This window comes from Anser anser, assembly GCF_964211835.1.
Source record: "Anser anser genome assembly, chromosome: 2".
Lineage (NCBI taxonomy): Eukaryota > Metazoa > Chordata > Aves > Anseriformes > Anatidae > Anser > Anser anser.
This window is the reverse complement of record NC_139721.1, coordinates 105,891,895-105,916,006: the sequence shown is the minus strand read 5'-3', so window position 1 is coordinate 105,916,006 and position 24,112 is coordinate 105,891,895. Positions and strand designations below refer to the sequence as shown.

The window sequence follows — 24,112 nt, the reverse complement described above, 5'->3', positions numbered from 1 at the left end:
AAGTAACATCATTTTCTTCATCATTTCCTTTGCCATATAGTTCAAGAAATTTAGAGAGAATACTACAAAACATGCTTTTGTCAGCTTTTGTTTCTCTCCAAATTGAGACAATCAAATGCTCAAAAATCAGTTGGGAATCTTTCTAACAAATGCTTTGGTAAGCCTCAGAAAATGAAATAATATTATTCTTAAGTAGACAGTTCTGAATTGCCATCTCCATCTGCTGGTGAAATAATGTTTTCTCCAAATTTCACTAGTACAGTTCTGTCAGCAGGAAAGATCACTAAGGCGTTTAATTTAAATTCTCAGTAATTTAGAAATAAAAACCTTTGTTTCTTTTTTTATTAGGATTTTGGCGAAGTCCCTCTTTGAACACCTCCTTGAAGTAGCAAAGGAGCAGAAATATAATTTTTGTTTTTGTTTTCCAAAATTTTGCTTCTTTGACAGAGAAAGAAAGTCATCCACCTCGGAGGTTTCCTTCTGACAAGATATTTGAAGCCATTTCTTCAATGTTTCCAGACAAGGGTACAGCAGAAGAACTGAAAGAGAAGTAAGAAAGTATTTCTTAGTATATATTGCTGTGTTGAATTATGAAACAAAGATTCCTTGACTTCATTAAGTATTTGTTGATAAGGAATGGTCCCCCTAGCTTCCAGGTTCTGTGGCTGTTGTGTAACTAGTGCAAGTGATATTTGAAGGTAATTGGCTGTTCTCTCCAATTGAGCCAAAAAATAGAGAGGTTTATTAGCTTTCTTTTCAAACTACTGAAAAGTGGGTGCTTGTGTATGCTTAATGCCATTTTCTTGAAGTGGTAAAATAAAAGCTGTTTAAAAAAAGCTACCTTTTTCGTATTAGTAATATATATATGAAGAGGTGAGTTTCAAAGTAAATGCATGCGTTCCTAGCAATTTTATACTTGTGTTAATGAGTATAGAACTAGCGTGTCATATTACTTGCTGATGAACCTTTCTAGCTGACACATTACCTACAATTTTTTGTAAAAAAAAATTGTCACTGAAAACAGAGCGGTAATTGTAAAAACTTGTTTTTCATTGTACTGAATAAACAACTTGTATTTCTTTTCCTAAGATACAAAGAACTCACTGAGCAGCAGCTTCCAGGAGCTCTTCCTCCTGAATGCACACCAAACATTGATGGACCAAACGCTAAATCTGTTCAGAGGGAGCAAAGCCTACACTCTTTTCACACACTCTTCTGTAGGCGCTGTTTTAAATATGATTGCTTCTTGCATCGTAAGTACAATTGTATTGTGCTTGTATCTCTTGCTTTTTGCAAGTCAGAAAACTTAACATAAGATGCAATACAGAAGGAAGTAAAGAGAGATGAAAGCATTATTATCACTAAAATTTACAAAAGTAATTTGTCCATGTTGACACTATTTTGTAGGGAAAACTATACCTCAGAAAATTGAATGCACCTGCTTGGGGTTTATGCTTTTTGCATTTAGGAATGCTTGTAGAATTGCAGGCTTAGACCAGCCTGTGATGTTATTTCTATTTATCTGGTCTTCAAGAGAACTACCCTTTTTCCCACTATTTCTGTGTTACACCTTTGCAGTTTGTGCAGAGAAACTGAGAATGGAATATGATTCTGTATAAAAATATTTGGTTATTCAACAGACTTGCTTTGTCTTCTAGGAGGGAGAATGAATATCCATCCACAAACAGTTTTATCTTTCATTCTCTCAGGTCACTTGCACCTGCCTGATGATTTGAAAAAGAATAGTTTCAGACAGTTGAATTTTAGTAACTGTGATATCCTTTCCACTGAATTCCTTTTGTGTTGACCCCCACTTTTGGGGAATTCAAAAAGTGTTAGCAATGACATTAGTAAGAGAAATTCGGAACTGCTAATTGAGACAATTATTTCTCTGAGAATGGAGTCAAAGGTGAAGGGGAACCTAGTGGTCAAATATGAATTGGTTTGGACCTTAGTTAAATACTACGATGCTCTTTATTTCAAATACTTTTTCTCTTTTGACTTAACTGCTCATACGTATGTTAGACTGTAAGTATAAATGCATATTCATCTGGAAATCTTCATGCTTTGTCAGCAGCTCCTCGTGCAGCATGCGCGCATTCTGCCTGTATTTGTACTTCATCCAGAAGGCTTTACACAGTGCTGGTGCTTTTTAGTATCCCTTAGTTGCCTCTTAGTTTGAGGAGGAAATGGCGTTGTCCTTACATGGGGAGGGGTGGGGAAACTTTTAGTTTCATCAACATTTGTGGCTTTTGGAGTTAGGTCAGTTAGTTTCACTTTCTCCCTGTATTCTTTTGGAAGGTCTTGCTTGAGAATACATGCAGAAAAGCTCTTACCTCTCAGTGTTTAAGAAAATAAGTTTTTGTAGATATAGCTGCTGTCTTGTCTTGTCCAGCCAGCTTCAACATTGTGTGTCCTGTGAAGCTATAGGTACTGTTTAAAAGTGCCTTAGTTGCCTGAATGACTCATTTCAAGAAGTGTTCTGCTTGCAGCTGTAGTCTGTAGGACAGGGAAGTGAAGCTGTATGCTACCTCTTGGCAAATATATTAGTCAGGAATTTCTTTTAAGGAGATTTGACATTGTCAGTAGTCTCAGGGAGTTTGAATGCCATTATAGTTTTCTTTTTCCAAAAGCATTTTGGTTTTTAAGTCAACAAGAAAGCACTGTTCAGACGCTTTGAGAACAAACTTTTTACAGTAGTGCCCTAGAAGATTTTAGGTATTTCTGCAGCAGTGTTTTTTTGGCCATTTTTCTCAGTATCTTGTATAAACTCGGAAGAGTTTTTCACCGAAGTTATGGGCTCCTTTAAGAATATGCATATACTCAATTATTAACATAGATCATGTAGATCTGCTTTTATATAGATATACCTTTCATAGTAATTTTTGAAGAATGTTAGAAATAGAACTGAACAAACATACATATGTAAGTCTGTGGGCCCTTCTGGGATACACCTGTGAATGCTGAGTGAGCTGGCAAATATTGTAAGGCCACTCTCAATCTTTGATCAGCTGTGGCATATTGGAGAAGTGCCCAGAGACTGGAGAAAAGCAAGTGTCACTCCTATTTTCAAGAACTGCTAGAAGGAGGACCCAGGGAGCTGACCCAGGTCAGACTCACCTCGATTCCTGGAAAGATGATGAAACAGCTAATCCTGGCAAGTATTTCCAGGCACGTGAACAACAAGACATCTTGGGAGTTGTCAGCATGGATTTACTAAGAAGTCGTCGTACTTGATCAACCTGATAAGCTTCTATGATAAAATGACAGGCCTCGTAGATGATGGGAGAGCAGTGGATATTGTCTATCTGGACTTCAGTAAGGCCTCTGATACTGTCCCCCATAAGATCTTCAAAGAGAAGCTTTTGAAGTATGGGCTGGATGAGCACACAGTGAGGTGGATTGAAAAATGGCTGAATGATGGTACCCACAGGGTAGTGGTCAGTGGTGCAAAGTCTAGTTGAAGGCCAGTAAAGAGCAGAGCACCCCAGGGGTCAATACTGGGTCCAGTCCTAGTTAACATCTTTGTTAATGATCTGGACAATGGGGTAGAGTGCACTCTCAGTAAATTCGTGGACAACACAAAACTGGGGGGGAGTGGTTGACCCATGCATCCATCCAGAGGGACCTTACAGGCTTTGCAGGAGAGGTGGACTAGCAGGTGTGCTTCAACAAGAAATGCAATGTCCTGCACCTGGTGAGGAACAAACCCATGCATCAATATTTGCTGGGGGTCACTCAGCTGGAAAGCAGCTTTATAGAAAAGTCCCTGGGGGTCCTGGTGGACACCAAGTTGAAAATGAGCCAGCAATGTGTCTTTGCTATAAAGAAAGCCAATGGTCTCCTGGGCTGCATTAAACAAAGTGTTGCCAGCAGGTCAAGGAAGGTGATCCTTCTCCTCTGCTCACCCTTGGTGAGACCACACCTGGAGCAGTGTGTCTAGTTCCGGGCTCCTAGTACAAGAAAGACATGGGCATACTTCAGAGTGTTGTGGATAATTTCCTGGTTCAGGTACTAGATAAACCAACCGGAGGAGAAGTGTTACTGGACCGGGTGCTCACTAATGTAGATGAACTCATTAGAGAGGTCAAGATCGGAGGCAGTCTGGGCTGCAGTGAACATGCCCTGGTTGAGTTTGTGTTCTCAAGGAATATGGGCTTGGCAAAACCCTGAACTTCTGAAGAGCAAACTTGCAGTTGTTTAAACACCTAGTGGGCGAGATCCCCCTGGAACCCTCTAAGGATGCTTTTCTTAGAGTGCAAGATCTTTCCATCCCTTTCCATCCCCATGTATAAGAAAGGAAGAAGGGAAAGCAGGAAATGGGCATGGCTCAGCAAGGACCTGCTGGTCAAACAGAGGTGTGAGAAGGAAATGCACAGGCAGTGGAAGCAGGGACATGTGGTCTGGATGTACAGGGATGCAGTCCGGATATGCAGGGATGGGATTAAGAAAGCCAAGATACAGATAGAACTAATCTTGGCAAGGGTTGCAAAGACTAGCAAGAAAGGATTCTATAGGCACATTGGTCAGAAAAGAAAGGCCAAGGAGAGTTTATGCCCTCTAGTAAACGTGAAGGGAGAACCGGTAATAAGAGACATGGAGAAGGCTGAGGTACTCAACTTTGCCTCAGAATTCACTGCCAGTCAGGCTTCCAACATCTCTTGAGTCCCTGGTGATGGCTGGGTGAGCAAAGTCCCTCCCACTGTAAGTGAAGAGCAGGTTTGAGACCACCTGATGAAACTGAACAGATAAAAATCTATGGGGCCTGATGACATGCATCCCAGTGTCATGAGGGAAATGGCTATGTAGTAGCCAACCTTCTCTCCATCGTATTTGAGAAGTCCTGGCAGTTAGGCAAAGTCCCCTGTGACTGGAAAAATGAAAACACCTCATTTTTAAAAAGGGTCAAAAGGAGGACCTGGGGAGCTACAGGCTGGTGAACTTCACCTCTGTGCCTGGCAAGAGCATGGCACAGATCCTCCTGGAAGCAATGTCAAGGTACATGCAAGACAAGGAGGTGATCAGAGACAGCCAGCATGGTTTCATCAGTGGCAAATTGTGCCTGACCAATCTGGTGGCCTTCTGTGATGGAGTGACTGCATCAGTTGACAAGGGAAGACCAACCAATGGCATCTACCTGGACTTCTGTAAGGCCTATGACATGGTCACACATGACATCCTGATCTCCAGATTGGAGAGACACGGATTTGAGGGGTGGACCTTTCAGTGGATAAGGAATTGGCTTGAAGGTCACACCCAGAGAGCAGTGGTCAATAGCTCTATGTCCAAGTGGAGGCTGGTGACGAGTGGTGTCCTTCAGGAGTCTGTCTTGGGACTGGTACTATTTAATATCTTTATCAATGACAGACAGTGGGATTGAACGCACTCGCAGCAGTCAGCAGGTGACACCAAGGTATAGTTGATACAACAGAAGGAAGGGATGCCATCCAAAGGGACCTGGACAAGCTAGAAAAGCAGGCCCATGTGAGCCTAATGAGGTTCAACAAGTCCAAGTGCAAGGTGCTGCACCTGGGTCAGGGCAATCCCAGACAGGAGTACAGACTGGGAGAAGAACTCATTGAGAGCAGCCCTTCAGAGAAGGACTTGGGGGTTCTGGCGGACAAAAGGCTCTGCATGAACCAGCAGTGTGTTTCGACACAGAAGGCCAACTGCGTCGTGTGCTGCATCAAAAAATGAAGTGGCCAGCAGGTAGAGAGAGGTGATTGTCCCCCCCCCAGCCCTGCTCTGCCCTTGTGAGGCCCCACCTGGAGTACTGCGTCCAGGTCTGAGGCCCCCAGCACAAAGAAGATGTGGAGCTGTTAGAGCGGGTTCAGAGGACGGACATGAAGATGATCAGGGCACCTCTCCTGTGAAGAAAGACTGAGAGAGCTGGGGATGTTCTGCCTGGAGAAGAGAATGCTCTAGGGAGACCTCATTGCAGCTTTTCAGTACTTGAAGGGAGCTTATAAAACAGATGGAAAGCAGCTTTTTGCTCAATCAGATAATGATAGGACAAGGGGGAATGGTTTTAGACTGAAAGAGGGGAGATTTAGTTTAGAGGTTAGGAGGAAATTCTTCACTGAGAGGGTGGTGAGGTGCTGGAACAGGTTGCCCAGAGAGGTTGTGGATGCCCCATTCCTGGAGGTGTTTATGGCCAGGCTGAATGAGGCCTTGGGCAGCCTGATCTAGTGGATGGATCTTTTAAGGTGCCTTCCAACCCAAACTACTCTATGATGAACTTAAATTTCTTCAGATTTTCAGGGCCTTAACAGAAGGAAGAATGTTTTCAGTGTGGAGGCATTCAGAACACAGCAATGTGTCAAGACAGAATGTGAAGTTACCTGTAATGATTATGCTTTTCATGACAGCTCATGCAGCATGTCCATTGTTGCTGACCTTTTTTTAAAAAAAATCTAGTTGATCATTGCAAAGAGACCTTTTGAAACTGTGTTTGCTATGCAGTAAACCTGACTGGATACTGGTGGAATAAACTGATGCTTCTGTCACCATTTCCTGAAGACATAATCCAAATCCTACCTCTACAATAAATCCCACCTCTACCATGATTGATCACTGCTTTGGATGCATTGCTTCCTTCTGCTTTTTTTCTGTAGTGACAGCAAAGGAAGAGGATTTATTTTTTTCCCCTGTGTGTGTGTGTGTGACTAGAGCTAGGAATTTGTCTGTTAAGAACTGAGAAAATTCACTTGTATGACCTCTTCGCTTTTTGTGAAGTTTTAAGACTGTTAGTCTAAACATGTTGGATTCACTCGTGGGATCTAATTTGTAAGCAGAAATCTCTGGAGAAGGCATAGAGAATTGAAAAATAAAAAGTACAAGAATTCTATTAGTTCTGTTTTTGATCTTATAACTCCCATTCTTAGAGTCTGTTTTTAAGTTTATCCTTATTTTATATAGTTTCAAATCTTCATTGTAGAAAGTTTGAGTTAAATATTGGAAAGTTTATCATTAGGTTTCTAATATGTCAAGTCCCCTTCATGAGCTGGCAATCCCTTTATGTGCAGGTGATGACATTACTGAAAAAAACTTGTGTACCGACTTCATTTGCTGACAGCAAGGAATTATGCCTAAGTGTCTGGACTAACAAAGAATTTAGAAGAAGGAAAAATATCAGGTAGGGAGAATTTCCCAAATAGCTTGACTGTGAAGCAAATGTACATTTCAGGTTAAGCTATTGCCTGTGTGCTTTCATGAAAAAGTTGAGAATTGAGCCTGCTGGGGATCACAAAGATGGAAAACATTCATAGTGGAATAATTTTAGAATTAATTTAAGGAAATTATTAAAGAAAATGAGTTTAGTTATTTAGAAAATTCTACAAAGTCATCTGTTTTGGAAAAAAAAAAGTTTGCAATATTCAGAATACAGCTATAAAAAGTTTTATATCTTGCCCTGGTCCTTTCTTTTGTAATAAGTCTCACAAATACCTTGCAACAGTTGTGGTAGATTCTGGTTATAGTGGTCAGTACTATATGCTGTTGTGTGCTTTGGAAATAGCAGAATACAAGATACAATTCGAAGATTAATTTTAAGGTATAGCATATTTTTGGTCTGGTTGGTTTAAAAAGTCTAAGGATTTGATTCACTGCATTACAAATGAGAAGGATTTCTTTATCTAGTGGAAAAGAAAATTTTAATAAGTAAGCACTTGTTTTAAATTTTAATAAATAAGCACTTGTTTTAACTTGTTTTAGGACCTCACAAACTTGGAAGAGAAATACTTGTATTGCCAAGTGGCATATGTAAAAATAGTTTTGATTTCTGCATGTTGCAGTGGTTTGACGTGGATCGTGGCTAGCAAATATTTTACTGTTTTTGCATTTTTGCAAAATCATTTTCCTTGTGGTATGAAGAGAGTGTAAAACAGTCAAGCTTGAATGAATAAAATGGTATACGATGCAAATTTAAAGATTCATTGTTGAAAAAATGTGCCTTTTCCTTTCTACTTTTTGTTGAGAAACTCCCATCATCTCATTTCTCAAAAGCTGGAAAAGGGTGGAATAACTTGGCATTAAATTGCACGGTTTCTTATTTAAATTATTTTAACTACAGAACACATGAACTCTTCAAGGATATATGAAACATGAGAAGTGACATGCTACATAAAAGATTTTAACTGAAATGTGGGGGAAGAGAGGAAGAAATGCTAATAGCAGCAATGTGCATAAATTACATCCATATATTTGTGTGTAAATAATTTTTACATATCTATATGTCAGAAAGTGGTAAATTGAAGCTTTTTTATTTTTCCAAATTTATAAAATGTAATATATATCTGTGGAGAAAAAGATGCAATATTTAATTAGTGAAATATTTGTATCCTTTTATACCTTTTTAAGCCCAGCTTTGGGAAAATACATTGCTTCCCTGAAATCCCTATGTACTCGTCATCAATACAGGCATAAAATTACAGAATTTACAATGAAATTTTTACCACATCATCCCTTATGGGAGATGGGAGCATGCAGTGATGGTTTTAAGATGGAGTGATTTCACCAGAGGAGCTTCCTGAAAAAGCACTCATTAGCTCACCTTCCCTGTGGGTGCCAAATCAAGTGCTTGTGAAGCTATGTTGCAAACCAGATCACTGAAACATGATTTCCTTTTAAAAACCTTCTTTGAAGACACATGTGAGCTCTGTCCATAACAGCTGACAGATATTCTTCTTTAACAGGGGAATAACTGCATTTAAAATGTTCAATCTTGAAGGCATAGTGGATTATTATAAAGAGAAGCCTCGTAGAATCTAGAAATGAGTAGGAAAAGCTATGGTGGTGATCTGTTGAAGAAAGATGTGAGTTTTCTTAATACAGAAGAGCCCTTCGTATGGATTAATATGGGTGAGGGGGAGAGATTTGTTCTTTCAGTTCATACAGTAGCACTCTGTATTCACTAAGTGATGAAAAACTTAACTGTGACTTACAGTTGCTTAACTTTAACTGTGGTAAAACTGCAACATGAGTTCTTCTGCAGTGCTTGGGAATCAGTATTTTCAAACAGGAGTCTCTTGTATGCCTTCATGGAGCATTATGAAACAGGAAAGCTAGAACTGAGTCCTATATGTTTTTTAAACTTGAGTACATTCTCCATTTTTGTTCCTTGAAGGTTGTGTATGTCATTGTTACCACATTTAGGGGAAAAAGCTATTTCCTGTATTAAGCTATTTATGTGTATTAAAACAAACAAAATCTTTGAGGATAGTGTTTTTTTTTTTTTTTTACAGAAAATTGCAGAAAACTAAGGATAGTGTTTTTGAAAAGCTCCTAATACAACAGGGAACAACAGAGATAGAATAACTTGGGAACTTAAGTATGTGAGTCTGGCTACAGGTTTCCCAGACTTTACTTAAGTAGGGGATACTGAAGAGTTCCTGATGCTTCCAATGAAAACGGGAAAATCAGTCTCTCTGGTAACATTCTGTTGGGAAGCTGTTATCAAGTGAGGGAAGAGCTGGTAGAGACAAGCTTTACCAAAGGAATGGCTAGGGAACTTTGTTACCCTGTTGTAAAGGTGGTAATGTGGCATCTGCAGTGTATCCAGTTCGGCTTCATTGTGGCTCACCATTCTGCAACTTGAGTGCTCTACAGATGCCATCAGGATACAAGAAGAAATAGTTCTCTGCAAGTTGCAGACTTGACTGTGGCTGTTCTGATCTGTAGTGACTGTGTGCTGTTAACTCATTTTTACCTTGCAGCTAGGTTAGAGGAACTGGACTCCTGCTGCCTGTTGGCTTAGTTGTGGTGCTAGTAAATACTAGAGTAAAAATGCTTGTAAGACCTTCTCACTAACCAGAATGAAAAGTGGGTCTGTCACATTTGTAAAGTGCATGGCTTTTTTTTTGACAAGATAGAAATGGAAAATGTGGTCCTTACAGCTAGAGAAATGAACACCTAATAGGAGAAACTCTGAATAATTCTGTTTAACTTGGTAATCAAGTTTCTTTTTGTTGGGAAGGGAGATAGAGCAAGTCTTCCTTGACATGTGAAACAAATGTGGTGATTGTCTTCACTGATAGAAACAGGCATATGCAAAACTTACTCATCTGCTTTCCATGTGTAATTAAGTGGTAAGTCAAATGTCAGTAGATGGAGTATATTTTGTGTTTTTCTAGTTTATATCATTTTTATGCTTTTTTTGGTGAAGTCTCAGTAAACCTTGTGTTTTGAATATTGTTTGAAGTTACCTAATGCATTTCTTTTAAGATTTAAAAACATTATTTTTTGATTCAACAGCATTCCATGCAACTCCTAATACTTACAAAAGAAAGAATACAGAAACAGCATTAGATAATAAGCCTTGTGGACCGCACTGTTATCAACATCTGGTAAGATTTCAAATAAACTAAGAATTCACTAAAGCAGAAATACTTACGAAATAGCAAGCTGCACGTAATGTTAGGACATGCTAGGTATGCAAACATGCCTGTATTTGTGGGCCACTTGGAGTCAAATCTGTTGTCTTCAGTTTTTGTGAAAGTGTTAATCACCAAATGAAAGTCTGAGTATGAATAACTTCGAACTCTATTAGATGTAGTCTGATACAGTTATAGGGAAGCAAGATCGTTACCTCCTAATGACACATTGCTGCCGTTGTGTCTAACTTAACTGGGTGTTATAGACTTAGCTCTCATAAGTTACATATCAACTAAAAATTGGACAGGTTTAGTTTACTGAAGGAGAGTTATATCCAGTATTAACGTTTTTAAGAAACAACCTGATAGAAATTAAGGGGAAAGTGTTAATAATATGATTTCAAATTTCTCTCATACTTGCCCTAAATTTTTTAATGTGAGAAACTACATATCTAGTTTTCCAATCTGAAAACGTACTATTGTCGTATCCTTTTTCACTAAAAGGCAAATTGCCACTGATTGTATTTTGAAAAATATAGAATGTGTACTGTTTAGGCAAGAAAAGTTCTTGTTCTGAAGGCCATTCTCAGTGGGAAATTCTCATTCCTTCTGTCACCTAGGAAGATGGAAACTTACTACTGAATTATTTTTCACTTAGCAGCCAAAATGAAAGTAGAATTGAAATAAATACTTTGTAAATGTAGATTTATTCATGGTAACATCAGAAATATTCATGTTCATGATAGAAAACTTGAACACAGAGACATTAAAAACAATTTGCATAATTGGTATGAGTAAATTAACTGGAATTTATGTATACATGATTAAGGTACAGAACAATGTAGAATAACGCAAGCCTGTAGAGTATGTAAGTAGAATCTGTTATCTGCCAACCCCAGGCTAGAGGTGAAAACACCTTTAAACTCTTTACTGAAAATTGTAGTGTTTTGTGTTTAGGAAGGTGCAAAGGAGTTTGCAGCTGCCTTGACTGCTGAGCGTATAAAGACACCACCAAAGCGCCCAGGTGGCCGCCGAAGGGGAAGACTTCCAAACAACACCAGCAGACCCAGCACACCAACAATAAATGTATTGGAATCAAAAGACACAGACAGTGACAGGGAAGCCGGAACTGAAACTGGAGGAGAAAACAATGATAAAGAAGAAGAGGAAAAGAAAGATGAAACATCTAGTTCCTCTGGTAAGCTTCTTTAATTATTTCCAGTGCTTGAGAGCATGAATCCAGATTATGCCATGCAATCTTAGAAACAATGTATTTGAAATGTATGGAAATCAGAGAAAAAAGAATATAAGTTTAATAGAAACCTGTAAAAAAAAAAAAAAATGTACAGATTGTCTCAATTATGTATAGAAGTTAGATGTGTAGTTTGAGTAGCCACAGTTACCTAATTTTAATCTTTTCCAAGAGCTGTGTGAAAATTGCTGTTTTGTTATAGTACTTAAATAAAAGAAACAAGCCAAAATGCAGGCTATTTTAACTACAGTTTAATAGGTTAATAGTTTGATGTTTGTAAAGGCTGTGGAAAATTTTTGAAACATAACCTTATATTGATCCATGCTTTCAATAATTATTTATTACAGAAGCAAATTCTAGGTGTCAAACACCAATAAAGATGAAGCCAAATATTGAGCCTCCAGAGAATGTGGAATGGAGTGGTGCAGAAGCCTCAATGTTTAGAGTTCTTATTGGCACTTACTATGACAACTTCTGTGCAATTGCTAGACTGATTGGGACCAAAACATGCAGGCAGGTAAGGAGGGGGGAAACTATTTCTAAGGATGATAGTATTTTATTTTCAAAAACTGAAGTACAGAAGTACTAGCACTGAAAGAGAAAATTAACTAATTTTCTTGTTTTTCCTAAGAATGCTATGATACAGAATATGTGACACATATAAAAGTTAGTTTTAAATTTTTTTAATTAAATTTACAGGAAGTTGTAGTCAGACTATCTGTTCTTAAGGAGAAAAATAATAAACTTTAAATATATTGAAAAGAGACTATGACTGGATATAATCTGTAAGATGTTGTTTGGAGGAAATCATATTAACTTAGAAAATGAGCAACTTTCTACTAGTGAGAGATTTATCGTGGATGTATTATGGTATCTCTTGTTAGGTGTATGAGTTTAGAGTAAAGGAATCTAGTATTATTGCTCCAGTCCCTGCTGAAGATGTTGATACTCCTCCCAGAAAGAAGAAAAGGAAACACAGGTAAATTTGTTACTAAATAACCTTAGCATAACAGTAAATTGGAGATGCAAGGGATCAGAACAGAAATTATTTTGAAAGAAAAATCATGCAGCTCCTCTCCTTTTCTTTTCAAAAGCAAAATTTGCAGCAATAAAATGAAAGTGTGCTGTTTTCAGACAAAAGCACTACCGTGTAGGCAAGCGTAACCCTTCCACTTCCCTTCCCTCCCCCCTTCTTTTTAACCTCTTAAACAGTCAGATTCTGGGTAGGTTTATTGTTGCAAATAATCAAGTTTTAATTTAGAAATACTCATCTATACAGATGGTTAAAACATTCAGAATATTTCAGTATAATTTTGTTTCAGCAATAAATAATAAATTTGCAAGCATGATTGTGGTATTCAATAATGATTGTTATTTTGCAAATCAAAATCTATGGTTTTATGTTGAAATATATTTCATCAAAATTCTATTCAGATGATCAGTAAGAAAAATGTTTCAGGAAACTAGGATTGCCTTTTTGGGAGGGGTGGCAGTGGGAATTCCTTTATTGCACCCAGCTTCATTACCAACTAAACTTCAACTGAAGAAACAAGTTAATGAAGTATTATTTAAAGTGTGGCTGCAATTAAGAACCTTCAATTAAGTACAAAATAAAGCTATTTGCTGGAGCTAGAAAGACCACCTAAAATAATTCCTGTTTAAATTACAAACTTACTGTCCAATGTCAGTGAAATGTAATCTTTGCTGAGAATCCTGAAGTTTGAAAAATGTGACAACTTGTGTGTTGTGATCATTTTTATTCCCAGGGATAAGAAAATAGGAAATAAATAAATAAATAAATGACTGAAAATTAGCAAGAACATTTCTTTCTGCAAGGAATAAGTACACTTTTTTTCCATATTTCCTATTTTTCCCTTTAACTTTCCTTATCTTCCCCCCAAGTTCATTCTTCCAGTTCTCACAGTAATTCTAGGTATATTTATTATTTTCAGGGTTAATGAAATTCCTAATGTTGGTTCAAAAACTACTGTTGGAGTAGAATGTTTCTGCTTTGTAGCACAGAAACAGCTGATGTAAGCTAGGAAAAAAATTGGTGAGCATCTGGAAGAGATTCTGTCTGTTCTAAGCAAAACCTACATTGATTTAATGTTTTAGGCATAGCTTTCAAGTTTGTGGGCATTTTTTGGGCTTGGCTGTTTAAATCTGGAGTTATTAGCCACAGTGTAAGTTTGGAATATTCAGTTGGGAAGCTTGCTTTCAGGTTCATGCAAATTGCTATAAAAATAGTGGCACTACGTTTATTTGGAAAGTGCAACTAAAAGTACTCAAATTAATTTTAAACTGAAATGGATTGTATGGTTAATGGATTGACATTGTTTTGGAGGAGTTTGAGGACTTTTTTGTTTTAAATAAATGAAAGAATATACCAGTACGTGGGGTTTCTTGATGTTCCTTTCTTCCTAGTAGTTGCCGATAAACAAAAAACAAACAAACAAAAACCTTGTATGCCAGTGATTTGGTTTTGAAATGCCTTTTAATTATTTTTTAGCCCTAAGTGAAGGAAGAAGTTAAATTTTTCACTTGATTTCAGAGAATGTGGCAATCAAGCAGTCTCCACTCTATGTGCAGCAGTCTTTCAAAAAAGGAAAACCTTTTAGTCCATCTACGTACAAGTGTAATCTGAGCACTGTCTAAAGATGGCACATGATCCTAGTGATTGGGAAAACCATCTGAAGTCTTCGTCTGGTTCTTAGGCTGAGTCCAGTTTGATTTTACTCAGTCATCGAGTAAATCCAGTCCTAGAGGCAGGATGGTTCTTTCTCTTCTCTTTGCACTTCCCCATTGCAAGGGACTTGCTGGTTTGCAGGTTTTACATGTGCAGATGTGGTACACAGCCTTTAAGGAAAAGCAGCACTTACCAAAGAGAAAAGCAGTGGTAGAGGACTTAGTGACATTTTCTATCTGATTTGATAGCAGATTCTCTTATAAGGCTTTTTGTTGAATTTCTTTTTAAATATCCACATAGTATGATAAAATAACAGTTCTGTCTTGTGAGTGGAGCTGCCATTGTTAGCTGAACGGCGTATTTCCCATGTGGCCTTGTTTGTACTCACGTAGGCATACTGAGCAACTAGCTGGCATGACTGCACCCATTTGGGATAGTAAAAGATGCTCTCACCTTCCTTCCAGTGTCACTTTAGTTAGATAGCTGTAATAAGACTGATCAGTGACAGGAGAAAACTTTTTAGGTAGTTTTTTTTGGAGAGCTGGTAAATGTTAGGACTTGTCTTATATATCAGAGATTAACTTGGCAGTTTGTGACAACTCTGCTTTGCTAGCAGAATAAGTACTTTGCATAAGAAGCAGAGAATAGAAAAATCTGAATAAAGAATTCTTCAGTACTGTTCATTCTCTTATGTATATGCTTTCTCCCATTGTGGGGAACTGAACTGCACTTGCTTTAATCAGCACTCTTTGCATTGTTAGGGATCTGTTATTGATTGCCATGTAATGCTGCTGCTTGATTTTATTTTTTCTCCCTTCCCTTTCCCATCCTCTATTCAGATGTGAGCTTACTTTCTAAACTGTATTTGAAAGTATTTTCTTTTTTTCCCATATTTTCTCATTTTCATCCTGTTGTCCCTAGACTACTGTTCACTCACTACATATGTTTGAGTAGCTAATGCAGTTCTGCCTAGAGTTCATGGTGTAAAGATACATGTTAGCAAAGAAGAAAACTCATTTTGACAGCTGATGTCATAATGCTTCTGGAAATGCTTGTTTTCTAAGCTGGCTATCCTATAGATGTGAGCAACCAGATGTATAAATCCACCTGCTTGTTCAGAATTCTGCCACTGAGTTTCCAATTTATTTTTTTCTGATACCTTGCGTTGCGAGTGCTTCCTCAACTTTGTCGTCTTCAGTTCTTGGTGCACAAGGCCCGATCTTGCCTTATATTTCTGGTTTAGATAGCAGATTATAGGGCAGATGAAGGCATCAATATGCCTCTGATAGGGTACTCATTCAGGCTTCAGTTCTGTGTAGTACTAGTAAGGGGAACTTACAGTTCTGGCAGCTTTTGAAACTTGCAAGAAAATGAACACAATACTTGATTGTGCTAATCAAACCTCCTGTCTAACTGGTCAGCGTTGGCAGCTCCATGCTGCTGCCTGTCATTGTCATGGTCACACAGGATGCCTTGAGATCCTTTTTTGCTGAGGTCTCTTAGCCTATGACACCAGTCTCTGTTACAAGTGTGACAAAACTGATGCCTTTGTCATTGTGACTTCCATGCAGAATTTTCTATCCATCTTGAGTTGTTAGTATTCTGAACTTTTGGTTGATAATGGCAATCTTTGTCATATTCAGGTAGCCATGTCAATACAATCCACTTTCGCATAAAACCAAAAAGTCCCAGCAGGCAACTAGTCAGCAAGTGGCATTTTATTGTAAGGTATTAGGATAGTGCTTAACTTAAATATCTGTATCTATAGATATTCATGCTAATTGCTAATGAGAGAGTTTTTTAAGGAGTGTATCCACACAGAAAGCCTTGAAGGGTTTGGTATGCTGCTAGGTCCTCATTACCTTAAGCTGAGACAAGCTTCTGTGAAACAGTTGTTCAAAAGTAGTATGTAAGTTATACTTGCCAAACACCAGCCAGGAAAAAAAAAAGGTAGCTTATGCATTAGAGTAACTTAAGGCAAAATCATACTCCTTCCAATTATATGGGAATGGGATTCTTATATAAAGTCAGTGTTTCATAATTCAAAAATATATGTTGGCATCTTTTTTTCCCTGTTCTTCTCTTCTAGAGTGAGTCATTCTTAATAGGAATGTCATCTATTTATTATAGTGTTCTGTAATTCTGATAGTCTTCGGTTCACTGCCCTCTCCTCAACTGCATTAACTTGAATAAGTTTGCCTCTGGATGTTTCTAACTTATATGGGTTTCTACAAATGTTTGGAAGAAAGTTAGCTGTTGATAGCTCAAGGAAGTCAAACAGTAAAGCTTTGAAAGGGCAATAGCACAGAGAATCTTGTTTACCTAAAACTATTCCATGCGACAGGAGGAGGCAGCAAACAACTGAATTAAAGCAGAAATTGAGACAAAGCTTATATAAAAGAAAGTACCGGGTAAAAAAATCCTATTTGGGTAGGTACAGCAGAGGATAATTTTTCAGAACACAGACTTTGGACTGTTGTGTTCACTGAAAGGCAGTACAGCTGTCTTAAGTATTCTGTGCTGAGGAATTTGAGTACAGGTGTTTACTAGTATTTCAGACCAGTTATAAGAAGTAAATTTGCACAAAGTAAAGTTGCTAGATGCAGCTAGCAGCATATTTGATAGTTATCTCATGGGGGAGTGAGAGTTGTTCTATATTCCTTTGATGTTGCTATATAATGTACTAATAAACAGCAAGTATCAAATTTGGAAAATCCTAACTCCAACTAATTTAACTTTTTAAAAATTTCTTATTCAGTGAAATTCAGCTGCTAACAAAAATGCATAGAATTGAACAAAAACTAAAACAAAAAACACAAAACACATGTATTTCTACTTTTAATTTTAAGGCTGCTGAAATTTTCTAAGTGTGTGTTTGGTACCTGCGGTACAGACAGATATTTTTGTTTGATTATGTCTGACTCTGCTATTCGTGATAATATTTTACTTGCCCACAAAATCTGCAACCTGAAATGGGTACAAAATAAAGAAAAGGGGTAATCGTAACTTGCAAGAAATTGCAAGTGTAGCAAGCTATGCTGTGATAAACAAAAATGTGTTATTCCAACAAACACACATTCCACAAACACCCCAACCTCCTGCCCCCAAGCAAACTTGCAAAAGCATTGCTTAGGTAAGGTAACAGAGAAAGAGGACACTGAAGAAAAACTATAACTATGTCAGAGGAAGGCATATAATGCACATAAAGTTTGAAATAGAAGGGAAATGGCTTAGCAGTGTGATCTGTTGTCACATATTTGGAGATTGGCAGATGACGGGTAATACCTGGTTGTGATCTGTAGGAGACTACTAGTGTGGTGCTGAGCCCAAGTCCTGTGATGCAAACAGCTGACAGACTTTCACTCCCTTATTTAGATGTGCCCCTGCATATCTGCAATTTGATACCTGCTGCTGCTGTTTCTGCCCACTAGAAGCAGTTCCAGCAGTCACCTCGTTGCAGGGTTCCTTCAAGGCCATCTGAATTTAAATCATCTCTAGCCTGGGCTGGGTGGGGGCTTCTCGTGTACAATTCTGGGAGTAGAGTAATGCAGTGGTGTGGGGAGAGGGAGGGATTAGCCTGCGGAGTGTTGAGTTTTGTCAGCTCCAAGAGACTAGAACAAGGTGGTTCTGCTGCAACCACGTCTGATGTCTGTGCAGTTAGCGGATGTTCATGTTACCAGAAACTCGCCCATTTCATATCAAGCATGGGTGCAAGATGCAGATATCTTTCCCAGCCCACTGCAGGAAGAGTTCCTGTCAACCTTCTTGTGTTTTTGTGTTTTTGCAGGTTGTGGGCTGCTCATTGCAGAAAGATACAGCTGAAAAAGGGTTAGCATCTTTCCATTCAATTTATGTCCTGAACTTTTAAGACTCTACTATTGCTTTTATGGTTTGCTTGTTTATTTGTTTGTATTTTTTAATGCTAGGTCATTATATACATTCCATGGGGAACTAGAGATCATAGGGGAAGTAAATAAATAAATCTCATTACAGACATAGTATGGATATAAAATATACTACATTGTTTAAATAACTTATTGGAAATACTCCATGAATTAATGAAAATGGTAGGAGGCTTAATTTACAATTTTTTAAGTATGGTGTCATTAAAATACATAAAACAGTATCAAAAGTAGGAGCTGCAGTAAAAAGCAGCATTTGTTTCTTTAAAAAACAGCTTATTTTAGAAATTGTTTTCTGAAAAATTGTTGAGAATGGTTGGGACTTTAGCAATGAATAATCAGTTTGTTTCTCTCACCTTTTTTGTTACTGGTTGAGCATTTTTGCAAATATATGCAAACCCAACAAAAGCTCACGAGTATTAACAGCAAATGTGATTTATATTGCACCAAATTCTCCTAGCTGCTCTACAGGTAATGCTAGATTTTCCACCAGTAGTCCCTCCTAGCCTGTAAGATGTTAGCATTGTCTGTGTTGGAAAATTGACTTTGGAAAGCACAGTGGTATAATGACCAAGTATTATTTTGCCCAGTGTTATCTGTTTTAAAATTGACTGTTGCTCTAGTGTAAAAATGATCTGGGGGTGGTTAAGCAAATTTACTTTGAATAATACCAGGGTTACTCTACCACATATTTACGCAGGGAATTATACCATTGTAGTTTTGTTTTTCAGTTTTCCACAATAGAAAGCTTCCAACTTTGAATACTTTAAGTAGCTAAGTAACGGGAGGAATGAAGTGCACAAGGAAATAAGCATCTGATGGTGTCAAACACCTTACTAATGTTATGGTTCTGGTTTGGTATCTTTTTTAAAAAAAACTACGCTGCTTTGTAGTATTGGGCTTGTTTGGTTTTGGGGTTTCTTAGTTAAGGGACTTAAAGGGAACTTACACTGAATGAGGGGAACTGCATCTTGTTTGTTTATACCTTTCACTATTACAAAATGTTGCTATTTTTATTCAGATGGGTCATCAAATCATGTTTACAACTATCAGCCATGTGATCATCCACGTCAGCCTTGTGACAGCTCATGCCCATGTGTAATTGCTCAAAACTTCTGTGAGAAGTTTTGTCAGTGCAGCTCAGAATGTAAGTAAAAATATGAGCTATCTATAAATTTTTTTCACTGTCCCAATGTCTCTGTACTAGCTCTCTGTCCCTACTGCAGACAGTGTTTGCAAGAGGAGCAAATAGTGTTGAACAGTGTCTACAAAAATAAATAAAAGCAGCACAATATCCAGTTCTATCTTGCCCTCTTGTTAGCCACTGAACAAAGTCAAAGTCTTAATGCTTAGAATTGAGGAAGACTGAAGTAAAATCAGAGAAGGCAAGAATTCTTAATACTTCCACATGTCCTATAAAAAGATCAGTGGTTGTTTTTTTAATGTTCTGATATGCTATAATCCCTATTGTCTCTTTTATAATCTCTTTTTACCTGGTACTTTTTTCATACTTGCCCTTTTTGTTTTTCTTATGTTCCTTTGTAGGCCAAAACAGGTTTCCTGGATGTCGTTGTAAAGCACAATGCAACACTAAGCAGTGTCCATGTTACTTAGCTGTACGTGAATGTGATCCTGATCTCTGTTTAACATGTGGAGCAGCTGACCACTGGGACAGCAAAAACGTTTCTTGCAAGAACTGCAGCATTCAGAGAGGATCCAAAAAAGTATGTAGATATACAATTACATGCCTATTGCCTTGTTTTTGTTTTTTTGAGGCATTTTCATATTTTCATATCAGAATATGGAATTTCTTTGTCTTTATGCTATCAAAAAGGAAAAAAACACAACTAAAATCAAACAAAAACCAACCAAACAACAATAAAAAGCCAAAAAAAAAACAAAACAGAAGGGGAGGTAGCTGTCAATTACGTTATTTTGCTTATGTGCTGCTGTTAACCTTGTACGTTTTATCATATACCACTACCCCGTTAATGTTTTCTGTATGTAATGTTCTCTGTATAATACTGTGGTAGATCTCTCTTCTTTCTCCCAGTCAGATTTCTCTTGTATTTTGCAAACAGTCTGCTGTTCTAAAGTGGTAGCTTGTAAGCCTGTCTCTACTTCAGGATAAGAAAACTTGGCTCAAACATAGAGACTGCTATTCTCTGTTAAGTTGTTGATTCTGTTGATTCTAATGCAACAACTTATACACAGTCTACCAAATATATCTGGAAAGCCTGTTCAGATTTCTTTTTTTTAAAAAAAGAACAAAACAAAAACTTAATTTCTGCTCTGGAGCATCTTCCCACCAACTAGGCTGTCAAATGGTGAACTAATTAGTATTATACTCCTGTCAGCAGACCTTTCTAGTTTGAAGTCCTTAGTGCGTATGTTGTCTAAGCTTTTTTTTCTCTCCACCCTGCTCCCACAGCACTTGCTGTTGGCACCTTCAGATGTGGCAGGCTGGGGAATATTCATAAAGGATCCTGTACAGAAGAATGAATTCATCTCTGAATACTGTGGCGAGGTAAAGAAGGTTATGTATAAACTTAATTGGTAAAGTTGCATGTTGGCTTGGAACCAAAAGATTGCCTATAATGTGATGTGATATTCTTTAGAGAGACAAATGTGATTAAGTATGTATTTATTGCTGTCAGAGACTCCAAACCCAGGAGTCAAATGGTTGAAACGTCACAAAAATAATGACATAGGTTCTTGTGAGAATGAGTGCTGAAGTGTCATTTTTATCTTTGATATAATTTGAATTCAGACACACCTGAAACTTTGTGCAAAATCATTTAATATAGTACTAAAATTCAGTAGGCACTTTCATTAACTGATATTCCATAGTAATAAATAATAATAAAACTGAATCATATATGCAGTCTTGATTTTTGAGATAAGAAGCAATTCTGGCTTTCTTCCTGTTCTGAAAGAACGTCTTTATGCTTAGAGCAAACCATGATTGTTTGATAACTTCAGAATACTGAAAAGAGTATTTTGTTTGGGAATATTTTCAGTGCCAGAGAATAAATAAGGCCTCTATTTTTTCCAACCTTAAGTTCTTACGGTTACAAAAGGGGAGAGGTGGTCTACTTTACAAATGCTGTTCCTTTCAGATTATTTCTCAGGATGAGGCAGACAGAAGAGGGAAAGTATATGACAAGTACATGTGCAGCTTTCTGTTTAACTTGAATAATGGTAAGTATTTACAAGTCACAATCCTTACAACATAAATAGAATGTATGTTCACAATAACCTTCAGCCCTGCTCTTTTGCAGGCAGCTGCAATTTTTTCTTTTCCTTATCTTTTCCCAGTAATTTTCTTGGTTCCTAGTGCTGATAGTGTTTAATGTAAACACTATTCAAATAGATAGTAGTAATAAAGCCTATTATACAAGCCAACTATGCAAGATGTGTAGGGTAGAAGTAGATTTTTAAGGAGTAAAATTACATGGAAGCACTAGTAAACTAACCTGAACAGTAAAAGTCATGCTAGCTATTGTTTGAAATAATTTTACTATGACTTAAATTAGCAGTAAGTTATGAAGGTAATTTGGGAGGAAAAGGAGAGGGAGCTACACAAATGTACAGCTGCTGATGCTTGAAGAGGAAAAACACTGACTGTACTGTGACAATTATGGAATACTAGAAAATACGTGGAAGAAAAAAGCTGCCTTTGTAAATGTTAACTTAGTATATTTACGGAACTTGTCCTTGTGGAGTAAGTTTAGAGAAGCTTCAAATGAGAAACTAAGGTATTGCTACTGGGGCAGGAGATAAATGGGCTGCTCAGTGTTGGGCAACAGGAACATTGAGTTGCAGGACAATAAAGCTACTGTAAGAGAATGTGCAAGCTCTTCCACATGGGAAGCTGAGCAGTTATCTTTCCAGCTGCTAAAATCTAAGCACACTAGGTATTAAATAAACATCAAAAAATGTTTGTAGGTGACCTATCTATCACTTGTGGTCTTTTTTTCCTAGATTTTGTGGTTGATGCAACACGCAAGGGCAACAAGATTAGATTTGCAAACCATTCAGTAAATCCCAACTGCTATGCAAAAGGTAAGTTTTAAATTCACCTTTAGAGTAACAATATATTAAATGCTGTGGGATGCTAGTTCAGAATATGTTTTCAGTATTTGTGTTAACATGAGTTTATATTTCTTTTTAACAGTTATGATGGTTAATGGTGATCACAGAATAGGAATATTTGCTAAAAGAGCCATTCAGACTGGTGAAGAACTGTTCTTTGACTACAGGTTGGTAGATGTTTTCTGTAACTTCTTCCTATCACACATTGGATTATCTAGCTGCAGTTCTTGGCCAGCTCAAAATTAGCTGCTGAGACCTGAAGTTGCAAGGGACAGTAATTGAGAGACAGTCCTGGAGCATTTTTTTTTAAAGTTGAATAACAATAGTAAGACTGACTTAAGGAAAGCAGCTGGCCAAGAGCCTTGCAAACCTTCAATAGCAGCTTGTATCAAGAAAATAAATGATACTTAGGGGGACAGATTTGCATAATGTTCTCAGGCAGACAGGCATTAAACTTTCTTTGGGTAGAGTTCCCTAGGTAGCAGTACAGGTTGTCTACCATCATTCAGAAATGGGCAAGAAATATTTCTGCTTTATTACTGAGAAGTGCTTGCTAAGATCGTGTTCATACTTTCCTCTAAAATCATTACTAGAAGAAAACTTATCTGTCCAGTGAAAACAATACGATTTAACTGCATTTCTCAAGGTTGACTTAATTTCCTTCCATTAGCTAAAATGAACTTTCTCAGTGTGAGATGCAGGATGAGAAGTGTGGATTTTTCCCCCCTCTTTGGATTATGCTTTCCTTAAAGCAATTTCTTGAATGTTCTGCATTGTTCTGTATCTGCAAATTCACAGAGGAAGCAAAGGCCCCAGTAGTGGGAAAACTATGGCAAATCTGAGGGTATTCCAGGCTGAGCTGCTGTGCTGTTAGGTCAGAACAGTGAAGTTGAAATGCTCAGTGTTAATGATTTTTGTTTTTATTTTTATTTCAGATATAGCCAAGCTGATGCCCTTAAATATGTGGGCATAGAAAGAGAAATGGAAATCCCTTGACACCAGCTACCTCTTCTTTTAAACATACAGCTGCCTTATCTTCAGGAATTTCTAGTACTGTGGGCAATTTTTAAAAGATAAAATGATGCAATTTGAAATTCTGTATTTGCAAAGTACTGTAACAGTAATTTATAGTAACAAATTTTAAAAAACAACTTTTTATTGCCTTCTCACCAGCTGCAAAGTGTTTTGTACCTATGACCTTTTGCAATAATATGGTGTGGTACATTTTTCAACCTTGAATAAAGGATACTTGAACTTCTTCATTTTTACTGGAATGGAGTTGGAATTCTGTGCTAGGTGGTTGAAGAAGCAAACTGGCAACTTGCTTTCAATTTCTGAATAAAGGCAGCCCATATTTGCCTAGTTCTGTTTTTGTTACTTCAGGTCACATTTCCATTAAATTCTTTACATACAATCATCTCTGACCTGTCAGGCTAATTGTAGGAATTTCAACTATAGCACTTAAGTAAAAGAGTAGTAGTCCTCAGTTTTCATGCACTCTTAGGGTGAAGCTACATTCAGGTTCTCTAATGTGATGGTTGGAGGCCATCTAAGCTGATCTCTTGTCATATTATCAACTGTACTTAATCATTTTTCCTCTACTTTTGCTGTATCCATCTCATCAGTCTTAACAAGAGACTAAGTCCTAACAGTTCATTAGCAGCAGATGGACACTAAAAGGGGGAGGGGACTAAGTATAGTTGTGATTATTTCTGAAGCAAAGTGTTTTCAAGACAAATGTTGAGGTGTGGTGCCTAATGTTACAGTTTTCTTCTAGACACGTACTAGCTTAATAGTAACCCAGCTC

At 37.6% G+C, this 24,112-nt stretch overlaps 1 protein-coding gene across 10 annotated transcripts in view; it reads left to right on the top strand.

Annotated features, from left to right (window-relative positions):
* Window positions 1–23,667, top strand: part of EZH2 (enhancer of zeste 2 polycomb repressive complex 2 subunit) — a 57,080-nt gene extending 33,413 nt beyond the window's left edge. For all 10 annotated transcript variants that reach the window (XM_083825654.1, XM_083825653.1, XM_083825649.1 and 7 more), the window contains 14 exons: window positions 448–550; window positions 1,090–1,253; window positions 10,252–10,343; window positions 11,328–11,568; window positions 11,970–12,139; window positions 12,507–12,601; window positions 18,096–18,136; window positions 19,232–19,357; window positions 19,756–19,934; window positions 20,642–20,737; window positions 21,330–21,411; window positions 22,195–22,275; window positions 22,388–22,472; window positions 23,241–23,667. In XM_083825654.1, coding sequence (XP_083681780.1) covers window positions 448–550; window positions 1,090–1,253; window positions 10,252–10,343; window positions 11,328–11,568; window positions 11,970–12,139; window positions 12,507–12,601; window positions 18,096–18,136; window positions 19,232–19,357; window positions 19,756–19,934; window positions 20,642–20,737; window positions 21,330–21,411; window positions 22,195–22,275; window positions 22,388–22,472; window positions 23,241–23,301 — 1,616 coding nt within the window. In that variant the 3' untranslated portion in view covers window positions 23,302–23,667. The remainder of the gene's footprint in view (window positions 1–447; window positions 551–1,089; window positions 1,254–10,251; window positions 10,344–11,327; window positions 11,569–11,969; window positions 12,140–12,506; window positions 12,602–18,095; window positions 18,137–19,231; window positions 19,358–19,755; window positions 19,935–20,641; window positions 20,738–21,329; window positions 21,412–22,194; window positions 22,276–22,387; window positions 22,473–23,240) is intronic.
* Window positions 23,668–24,112: the final 445 nt, after the last annotated feature.